At 34.9% G+C, this 12,168-nt stretch overlaps 1 protein-coding gene across 1 annotated transcript in view; it reads left to right on the plus strand.

The window, feature by feature from the left end:
* Positions 1-10,659: 10,659 nt before the first annotated feature.
* The window catches only part of LOC149785585 (uncharacterized), a 95,263-nt gene continuing 93,754 nt past the window's right edge, over positions 10,660-12,168 (plus strand). Inside the window, exon 1 of the mRNA XM_089979383.1 lies at positions 10,660-10,760. Within this exon, the coding sequence (XP_089835509.1) occupies positions 10,675-10,760 (86 nt within the window). The 5' untranslated portion in view covers positions 10,660-10,674. The remainder of the gene's footprint in view (positions 10,761-12,168) is intronic.

Genomic DNA, 12,168 nt, shown 5'->3' on the forward strand with positions numbered 1-12,168 from the left:
TATTAATAGGATCAGATGGTAATGAGCAAGTGTTGATTGTTTTATGAGAAAGTTTTCGCATAAACTCTTTGCATTGTTGTTTTCCATGACCAGAAGGAGAGAGAGACAGAGACAGAGAGAGAGAGACAGAGAGAGAGAAAGAAGAAGACGAAGAAGTGCAGGCTCTCTTAAAAGAGGTGTCTCTTATGACGGTGTAAATTGGTACATCTTGTGAAACATGGCAAGCGGAGGTACATGAATCCTGTAACGATGCCAGCCTCTTTGAGTTCCAATGAAATTTTATTGAAATACTCAACATCTAATAGTACATTCCAATATCAATCTACATAAACTTAAATAACGGATATAAGAGATTGATATAAAACTACGACATTTCCTTTACTTACCAACATCATATATTTGTATAATTTCTGCCTTTTAGTATATAATACAGATAATTAAATATCGAATAAATTCACGATAGCTAAAGAATCAAAATTTCGATATTTCAGACTAATACCGCAACCATTTAGTAGAAATATATTTTACTGAATTTAATCTAAAATGCCAACATATTGAACTATTGCTTAGAGTGTTTTATTCCTGAATCAACTATTACTGAGTATGAAGTTGGTAGCAAATATCGTCTTTTACTATAATCAATAATATAATTACAAGTGAATGTAAGTTCTTCAAACAATTAAACTTTCCAATACATTATATCAAAGAATAGTAAAGAAATATTAAAATAATCCGATCTAGCAAATGTACCGATGTTAGATTAACATCTTAACACTAAAACTCTCTATACTATATATAAAATTGTACACAGACGGTATCTTACCTGTAACGATACAAACTTCATTGAGTTCCGACGAAACGGACTAATTCGCCAAGCAAATCTCTTTGCTTTTTATACACAGTTTCTTAGGACGCAGCCAAATATGACCATACGTCTAGCTTTTTAGTTACGCCAGAATCTCAAGGTGAGGCTTCATGGTTTCTTACAGACTACGGTCTGGGTCTAAGTACGTAATTAGACAGATACTTTGCCACATCAGCTTATTTACTCACTCAGATGGAATTTTGGACCTACACATTTTACCGAGTGTACTTTTTGCTGACTTTACGATACAAGAGAAACCTTTAGTGCAAGAGCGTTTTACCTTTTTGCTCATAAGGGCGCAATCTTTATTAAATAGTATATAATGGTAATACCTAAATAAATGAATTTAATCACGATATATTTTTAGTAGAAAATTACTTTCAATATAATATAATGAAAAATTACTTTAATACAATTTAGAGAAAATTTCAATCTTATTACTTTTACTGAAAAATTATGTCCTAATAATTGCATCAGATGTTAATGAGTAAGTATTGATTGTATCAGATTTTAATAAACAAGTATTGATAGCATCAACTGGTGCTGAATAAGCATTCATATCATCAGTTAGCAATGAACAAGTACTGATAGCATCGGATGCTAATAAGCAAGTATTAATAGCGTCAGATGGTAATAAACAATTATTAGTGGCATTAGATGGTAATGAAGGCAGTATTGATAACATCATATGGCAATGAACCAGTATTGCTTATATCAGATGACCATAAGCAAGTATTTATAGCATGAGATGATAATGAGCAAGTCTTGATAACCTCAGATGGTATTGAACAAGTATTGATTGCATCATATTGTGAAAAGCAAGATTTGATAGCATCAGATGGTAATAAACACGCATTGATAACATCAGATGGTAATGATTAAGTATTGATTACATCAGATGGTAATGAACAAGTATTGATAGAAACAGATGGAAATGAACAAATGCTAATTAAGAAGAAAGTATTGATAGCATCAGATGGTAATGAACACTTATTGATAGCTTCATATGAAAGTGAGATAGTATTGATAGCATCAGATGAAATGGTAATGATTAAGTACTGATTGCATCAGATGGTAATGAACAAGTATTGATTGCAGCAGATTGTAATAAGCTAGTATCTATAGGATCAGATTGTGATGAACAAGTATTGATTGCATCAAATGGTAATGAACAAGTATTGATCGCATCAGATAGCAATGAATAATTATCAATAACATCAGATGGTAATGAATAAGTATTGACTGCGTCAGACGGACATAACACGTATTGATAGCCTGAGATAGTAATGAACAAGTATTGAGAACTTCAGATGGTATTGAACAAATATTGACTGCATCATACCATAATAAGCAAGTATTGATAGCATCAGATGGTAATGATGAAGTATTGATATAAAACAGATGATAATTAACAAGCATTAATTGCACAAGATGGTAATGAACAAGCATTGATTGCATCAGATGGTAATGAACGAGTATTGATTGCAGCAGATGGTAATGAACGAGTATTGATTGCAGCAAATGGTAATGAAAAGTATTGATAGCATCATATGGCAATAAGCAAGTATTGATAGCATCAGATGGTGATGAACCAGTATTGATATCTTCAGATTGTAATAAGCAAGTATTGATAGCATCGGATAGTAATAAGCAAGTATTGAAATCATAATATAGTAATGAACAAGTGTTGATTGCATGAGATGGTAATAAGCAATCATTGATAAGATCAGATGGCAATGAAGATGTATTGATAGCATCATATGATAATACGCAAGTATTGATAACATCGGATGGTAATGAACAATCCTTTATTACAGCAGATGGCAATAAGCTAGAATCTGTAACATCGAATGGTACTGAACAAGTATTGACTGCATCAGATAGCAATGGTAAAGTTTTGTTAACATCAGATGGTAATGAACAAATATTGACTGCGTCAGATGGTAATGAACAAGTATGGATTACATCATTTGAGACAATTTTCATATTATATTATGTCTGATAGTAATGCATTTTATACAGTCTAAGCTATATTGTTTTGCAATTCAATGCATAAACAATGTTGTTTAATGAGAAATATTGTCTAAATAGGCCATTATTTAATGAGTTGCGATTTAGTCCAAGCAGTGGCGTAGCAAGAATTTCTGGGCCCGACCCCACGCCTGAAGAACTGAATTCGTTTGTTAGATTCAAAGTTTGCTCCCATATTACTCCCACCCCGCAGTTTCGGTGCTTGCATAGGCTGTTGCTCCGCTCCTGATTCAAGTCTGAAATGTAAAACTTTTTGATAATCTCTGACCTTGACAATAATATGCTGGACTTTTTCTAGATTTCTGTTTAAGTATAACTTAAAGGAATACAGCGAAGGGTTGTTTATTTTCTCCAAAGGAAGAATATTTCATTATCAATATACTTTAGTAAAAATATTGATATAAGAAAGTTTAGGCAATAATTGCTTTGAAGTGACGAAGTTGTATATTATTTACTTGCTGGAAACTTGGTCAAATCGAAAACTTGAGGGATCGTAGCATTTATAATAATAATAATAATAATAATAATAATAATAATAATCTTTATTCGAAACCTTAGCCATCGGCCCAAATTACATGCATACATTAAAGTATGGCACAAGCACAAAACACAGCAGTTCTAGGATTAATACACTTAATCTCTAGCCTTTAAAAATTTTGCAAGATAAACAGGAAAATTATGTAGGATATTAATTTGATTATTATTGATTCTCTGGATAAGTTACAAAATATGTGATCTGCGTTATGAAGGCGCATAGCCTTTCTCAAACTATCACATATGACATTTAACAGCAAATAGAAACTCATCTTCTATATCCGCAGAAAAAGGACACAATCTTGTAACAGGGGATATTTTTATACTCCTGTCACTGTGGTCAAAGGTTTTTTCATAATTAATGAAAAGAGCATGAAACCTACATCTTTGTTTCCTCAAATATTTACATATCAATATGCTTAGGGTAATTGTATTAATTATAGTTGATTATCAACTTCTAAAAACAGCATGTTCTTCACCTAAAATATCATTCTCTTTTAAAACGGAGGTAAATATTTTGCTAAGGACTGGTGAAAGGCGAATCCCTCCGTAATTTTCAGGTATATTTCTATTCCCCTTTTTGTGAATGGATGTGATAACAGCTGTGGACCAAAACCTGGGAAGTATCCAAGATCAAATAATTTATTTAACATAGATACTAGAACAGGTACCGTAATATTTCCAGTTGCTTTAAAAGAAAGCACACAAAAGGTCAATAATTCCAGTTGATTTTCTCGACTTTATGCGTCTTACAGTACGTTGTAGTTCCGACTTATTTTACGGTCCCTATTTTTCAATGCGAATATTAGTTGTTTCGTTTAATCTAAATTTATGTCCATCTCATATTGTTTATTAAATAACTCAGAAAAGTATTGGCACCATCTGGTGATGTTAATTATTATTATTCCATGCTTGGTGGTTGGACGTTTTAAAAGTCTCTAGAACAGTTTCGATTCTTTATATGAAGGCACCTCTCCTTTTCTCTGTGTAGGTATGCGATTGTGCCTTGTGTTTTTATATGATTCTTTATATGAAGGCACATCTCCTTTTCTCTGTATAAGTTTGTGTATGTGCTTTGTTGTGTTTTTGTATGATTCTTTATATGAAGGCACATCTCCTTTTCTCTGTATAAGTTTGCGTATGTGCTTTGTTGTGTTTTTGTATGATTCTTTATATGAAGGCACATCTCCTTTTCTCTGTGTAAGTTTGCGTATGTGCCTTGTTGTGTTTTTGTATGATTCTTTATATGAAGGCACATCTCCTTTTCTCTGTGTAAGTTTGCGTATGTGCCTTGTTGTGTTTTTGTATGATTCTTTATATGAAGGCACATCTCCTTTTCTCTGTGTAAGTTTGCGTATGTGCCTTGTTGTGTTTTTGTGCATATTTTATAGTGCTTAAACAAAGCTAGGTTACCTGCCGTATTGTCATTTTGTCAGTTTCTAAGCGCATCAGGTGCATGATACTTTGCTGGTTTACAGTCTGCGAAATACAGAGGTTGTTTGTTGACCGAAAATCGTTCACTTATTGTATTGAGATCATTTGCTCTACTTCCATTGTCTGTGCTGATTCATAGATGCTCTTCATGAATGAGTTTAGAACAGTATCGAGTTATGTCATTGTAAGGATATTATGAGATTTCTATAATAGTGCAGAGCTGACATTTTTTTTATCAATATATTTCTTTCTGTTTCATTCCAAATATATATCCCACTTTTGGAGAAATACTTTCGTTATTATCATTTGTGATGGTGATGGGATCAGCTAGATATTATTGGTTAAATAGACCTAATTCTATTATCAACACTAGAGGTAGTTATTCATGCAAACAATGATTGATCTAAAAGTAGTATATGTATGTAGCAGAGTTGTCTTGAATACATGTAAAGCTTCCAATACCTTTATCATCCCAACATCTACCATTTGCAGTCGTTATTCCAGATAACTGACAAACGTTTAGTAAATTCTCGCCAGGTAATTTAGGTCCAATCTGTCCTTATTAGTGTTAGTATTAGGACAGGTCGAACCGTGTCAAAATAATGTGACTGGGTGGGACATCATGCCACGTGTCTGCAGCATGAAGTCACTGTACATGGTATAGCAGTGTTAGGGACCAGCTTCGCACTGCTAAAAGAGACCGCCGTAAAGCTGAGAGGCTTTGGCTTTCCACCAGACTCACTATTCATAAGCAAATCTATGAAGCCGCTAAGAAGACTGTCACAAATATAGTCCATACAGCGAAATCAGCCCACTACACTACTAAGATCATAGAAAGTTCCAGCTGTAAAGAGCTCTTCGAGATTACTAACAATATATATATACGCGTCAGGGACAAGTCGTGTTTGAGGATCAGATATTAATATGTAGCTCTGGCTGTACAGGTCAGATCGAAACTTTACTCTGAATCGATTTTGCACAGGTCAGCTTGTAAATCTTACGCGTAGATGCTTGGTCCAATACACAATTAGGTGATGAGATCCTGACTACCTTCTCTCCAGTTGACCTTCCGGACATGTTTGCAAATTTCTTCCGTGACAAAGTACAAACCATTAGAGATAAGCTTGACACCACAATTTCATTTGACTAGTCGTCACCATACAGTTGGGATACAGAATTATCAGCATTTGAACCTGTCTCTATGGATTTCGTACGTACAATCCTAATGAAGAGTGCACCAAATTCATGTTAACTTTGATCCAATTTCAACATCACTGCTGCGTGAGTGCTTAGAACCAGTATTGCCTTCACCAACTGATGTTATCAATACCTCTCTCTCATCAGGGGAATTCCCATCATTTTTCAAAACTGCCATTGTAAAGCCTCTCCTAGAGAAACCAACACTTGACCATAACGATTTAAAGAACTACCACCCAGTTTCTAATCTCCCATTCATATAAAAATCTTAAAAAAGGTTGTTCTATCCCAGCTTGTATTTCATCTGAATTCAGACAGTCTTTTTAGCAATGTACAATCTGCATATCGCCCTTGACACAGTACTGAAACTATTCTTCTAAAAGTAGTTAATGACATTCTCTTAGCTTTTGATAGCATAAAGATTACAGTCCTAATTTCCTTGATTTGTCTGCAGCATTTGACACAATAGACCATGATATATTACTTCATCGTCTCCTGCATGTATTTGGCATTTATGATACAGCCTTACTGTGGCTCAAGTCCTACTTGGTCAACAGGACATAAATTGTGTCTGCAAATGGAATACACTCCAGCCCAGTTGATCTATGTTGTGGTGTTCCACAGGGGTCTTTTCTTGGACCCGTTCTCTTCATTCTATACACTCAGCCGCTCTCAAGTGTCATAGATCATCATCCAGTGTCTCACCAAATGTACGCTGATGACACCCAAATATATAAATCTAGCCATCCAACTGAAGTTGATGCTACCATCCAAGTTGTACAGAGGTGCATTTCTGATGTGAAATCATGGATGACATGTAACAAGCTCAAGATGAATGATGATAAAACTTAGGCCATTCTGATCACAACACAAAGACTTTCTCATTCACATCCTTTACCTCCAACAATAAATATCAGCAACACCAACATTAAATTCACACAATTAGTACGAAACCTAGATGTTACTCTGGACAGTACTCTCACATTGCACCAACATGTCATGAACATATGCAAGGCTGCATATCTTTAGCTGAGACGCATCACCTCAATTCGCAAATATCTTTCAGTTGATGCCACTAAGACACTTGTGTGTTCATTAGTACTTTCAAGACTGGACTGGTTCATCTCAGTATCTACTCCAGAAACTTCAAAAAGTTTAAAACACAGCTGCTCGGATCATACTTAGAGTACCACGATCAGAGCACACCTCACCGCTGCTCTGTACCCTATACTGGCTATCCATTCGATCCAGAATCAAACACAAAATTTGTTATCTGTGCTACGTTTCACTGACGGACTCCAGTCCAACATACCTATCCGACCTCACTCATGTGTACACACCAGCAAGATACTTACGCTCCTCTTCTGACAATCGTATAGTCATTATTCCCACTATGAAAACAAAGTCATATGGACATCGTTCTTTTGCATTCCAGGGCCCAGCAACGTGGAATGAAGTGCCCACTGAACTTAGACACAAAGACACAGTGATCTCATTCAAGAGTGCTTTCAAATCTCACTTATTTCGACTGCAAGAACAAACTTAAAAAAGACCTAATAATGTTTCCTACCTTAAATATTCTCAGCATGTCTTTTATGTTTTCTAATTTCATGGTTTTTGTTTTTGCAATCATATCATTATATGTTTTTTATATCTTATAGGTGCTGTCTAATGTTGTAAAGCGCTTAGAGCTTCTAAAGATTAGGCGCTATACAAAGTCCTCATTATTATTATTATTATTAGACATCACTTTAAACTGTCATACTGCAGATGTCGCTAGATATGGTTCAAATTGATAAAAGCTGCATTAAAATCCAAATCACACACACACACACACACTATCCTCGACAATATTCATATCAATGATCATATTACTATCATGTAAATTAAATCAGTTTCCGTTGAGGTATAGGCATTGAAATCTCCACCAATCATAAATGGGGATTTGGATACAATATGCTGATTCGTTTTCTATAATTGTAAACAAGTCTTCTGCATGTATTGACGAGTGTTCAGGTGACATATACTACACCAAAAATAGGTCTTCCTCAATACTTTCTATGCAAGGGGAGAATTTCAACCAAACAATATTTTTTACTTACTCTTAGTCTGTCTGATATTAAAATTATGTCTTATATCTTCTTTTACATATATAGCAATACCACCAACATAACTTTTTGCATTAAGATATTATCTACCATGTATGTAAGACGTGAAACAACTTATGTCGGTTTAATAATAATAATAATAATAATAATAATAATAAATACCACATTTTATCATCTGTCATTTGGATTTCAATCTTATTAACGTGTTATATTATCAAAAAAATAAAAATTATTTAAAAAGATTTCATTTACACACCCAAGTACTTGCGCACGCGTACTGACTCAGGTTTAAAATGAATTAATAAATGTAACTATAATGGTCAAGATATACAGAATGTAAACATGTGATCATTCAGTGCTTACGGCATCGTGCTGAAAGTCTTTCCTGTTTCGTTTCTTCCAGAATTGTAGCATATAACATGGATTTTGTAGCCACATAAACCATTTTTTCTTGTTAGCTTGTATTTTGTCTATTTCCTATTTTTCATACTAATTTCCAAATCATATCCACACACAAACACACACACACACACACACACACACACACACACACACACACACCCCGCTCCGGTGGCCTAAGTGGTTAAAGCGTCCACATATTTGCGTTATCAGATGGCAAACTCGCGTCTATGTTATTTAAATATGAGTAGGATATATACACAGAAGAATACGGTAAATCTCATCTATCGATTCCATTTTATATGGGAAAAATCAATGCGAATTATCTTGCTCCTATTTAAGCAATTATACAAAGGGAACATGTAATAAACCTAACGATAATCGATGCACACACAACATATATTTATTATTTCGCAACCCATGATCAAAACCTGTACCAGTTGCCTACGAATTGATTCTGTTCAGCATCACGTGATAATTGTTTCCTCGATAATCCACTTTTACCAATAATCGATTATAATATGGACGTATATTTGATGAAACAAATTAATATGATCATTATACCATATTATTTTTATTTCTTTGTGTAGTTGAAAGCAGCGAGATACATATTTTTGCGCCATGTAACGTGCCTGATATTCACTCTGTAGGGGTGGATTGACATGTCACGTATTATTATTATTATTATTATTGATACTGATCTTGTTGTCACAGTTCTGCTACTGCATTTTCCCTGTTTATCAATTGCGATTTAGTTAAGTTAGCTGTACTCGAATTTCTCAATTGCGCGCTCTGTTTGGGTACAGTTTCTATTCTTTATTTTTTTGGTTATATTTTAAAGGTTCTCCGTATCTAAAGCGCCCGCCTTTACTATTCTCTGCCATCTCACTTTTGTCTGCGTGGTTTCGATTCATAAGCTCCGCAAATGTGGGTGAGAAAATTTGCCAGTAGTTTCCTCTAGGTCGTTGGTTCTTACCAGAGTTTTCCAGGTTCTTCCACAACCGGTTGTACTATCATGTGTTGAAATATAGTTTTAACCCCACAACATCAAGACCAACAGCATATTTTAAAGCTCTGTTCTGTAGGTAGAAGGCATAATGCTTATATACTTGTTCGTTGATTTTGTAAGTTACAACAATCATATACAGTTTACTGTTCGCAAGTGTTGGCCGAAGCCCATGAGGAAAAGACTTGGAGCCCTCGAGCTCCGGCAAACGTTTTTTCGAATCACACGGGAAAGAAGCGCTAACCGAAGAAGTCGGGAAACATTTGGAAACACGGACTAAACTAAGTTTTGCTGAAGTACTCGGAGAAAGACTTAGAACCCACGAACTCAAGCGTTGCGATGGTACTCTAAGAAAGACTTGGAACACATAGATTCTGGTAAACTTTTGCACAAATCACAAATGTATTAAACTTATACTATTGCTCCATGTTTTGCAATATCAAACATTAATTATTTCTTTATGGAGGGAATACTATTGGAGTTTATACCGAAATCTGGAGATGTAAGATAAAATGTGCAGATTAATTTTTTGATGGTATAAATAATTTCAAGCCATGTAAGCCAGAAGTAATATATAAGTTTTATAATTTTGTTATTCTCATGTAATTATGTTATTTCTCATATCTCTCTCCACTTATTCCTTATTTTCCGATGTATTTGGGCTTTTATATTGTCATTTATTGTAATAAGCATAACACATAAAAAAACCAGGGCGGATAGGAGATGATATATCGGATCCAAATGCAAGTTCAGAACAAGATCCAACAGTGACGTAATATATGGATATAACAAAACGAATGATTTCATTTGCCTTTGCGTTACGTCGACCGTTCCCAGTAATAGAGCTAGTTAGTATTTTCGTAGGGAATTCAGTTGTCAGTGAAGCAACCGCTCGAGAATATGGGTCAGCGAGACTTGTTTGTTCCTTTGACATCTTAAGATGACGTCAACACATCAAAATTATGACGTCACCCCTATCTTTCCAGGGACTATGTTACAATGGTCACGTAAAGACAGCAATGCGGTTTAATCTCTTTTAGAATACGGCCTCCATTTGCAATTATCTCAAATGAAGTTACACTGTCGACGTCCTTAAGAGAATGTCTCGAGAACGAGAAGGAATAATTGATCAGTTGCCTTTTTACCTCATGGAGAAGGGCACAGAAGAGAATAAAGCGTCAATGAAGTAAGTACGAAAGCATCATATACGTCAACTATATGTGTTCCAGCATTTTCATTTCCCAGGGTTAAAAGATAGAGATACGTTTAGCTTTTTAAAAAGAAATGTAAACAACATTTTGGAGGTATTTACAGCTCATACGCTGGTCCTCCGACTATCTCGCTAAATACATTTCTGAAAACCAGTTACTATCTAAAAATACGTAGAGCATTGCATACCCCTACCAATTTTTAAAACAAAAGGCATCAAAGATATAACAATGCACAAAACGTAGTCATTTCATTCATCAATTTATATGTTTTAACATGATTGTTGCCAGGGGTTCCAAATAATATCAACTTGTTGACGTTCCGAATCAAATGGGTTTTTATTTTAATAACATGGTCGATATAGTTGCATGGGTGTGTCTATGTTATAAGTAATATATAGTTGCATGGGTGTGTCTATGTTATAAGTAACAGGTGTGATGTAGTTCACTGTCTTGGATAATCTCAATCATTCCGTAATTGTTGAAGTTCCGTTCCTTCAAACACATGCATATAGGATTTCCTCAATTGTATTTCTTCAGTTTGTTTTAGAAATATTAAAACTAGATATTGCAAATATTGGACCCAGACGACACAATTTGTGCTGAAATCAATTGTTCTAGAAACCAAAAAGGAGAGTGAACCGTCTGTCTGACTGTTTGGTTTGAAATACCGATACATTTATAGTGTTAAGGACCCCCCCCCCAGAGATAATCAGGATAGAACTTATAAATTGGGAATGAAATGGCTAAGTCCTTGCAGTCTTTATGTCCTTCTGGCCTTTCGTTTATAAAATCGACTGGGGTGGGGTTATAAACGTGAAGGTGTGCGAATACTACAAACATGATCAGTCAGATGTTTCAATTACCTAATGTACGTTTATCGACAATAAAATCGTATCGCTTTTTCTATTAGTGTCTGAGACCAAATTGTAACTAGTTAACACAAACCTGAAAACACTTTTTAAATTATTATTTCTGTCTCAAAACATCCATTTATCAGTCTAACTGCATTTCAAGGCATCAAATAGCAACTCATTCTGTCCTTATCTATGTATTTATCTACTGATATGTCTATTTATTTCCTCCACACAACAAACTGCAGTTTATTGTTTGCTCAGATTTGCTCTCTCTCTCTCTCTCTCTTCCATTCGGAAACGTGTGACTACGTGGAAGTTTTGCTTGATTTATCTGCCCTATCATTACCTTTTGTGTAGGCAGCCAACAAGCGGCAATTCATTTAGTATGCACGCAAAAATCTGGCAAAGCTTGACCCCTCCCTGTACACATGCATACTTTTTTACACCCCCACCCCATCTGCTTACATACACTTGACGCACCACCACCCCCCTCCGAATTATATAGACGGCCTATATTTAATCCACGCAG

The sequence above is a fragment of the Sinohyriopsis cumingii genome, chromosome 13 (assembly GCF_028554795.1).
Source record: "Sinohyriopsis cumingii isolate HCF-2022 chromosome 13, ASM2855479v2, whole genome shotgun sequence".
Lineage (NCBI taxonomy): Eukaryota > Metazoa > Mollusca > Bivalvia > Unionida > Unionidae > Sinohyriopsis > Sinohyriopsis cumingii.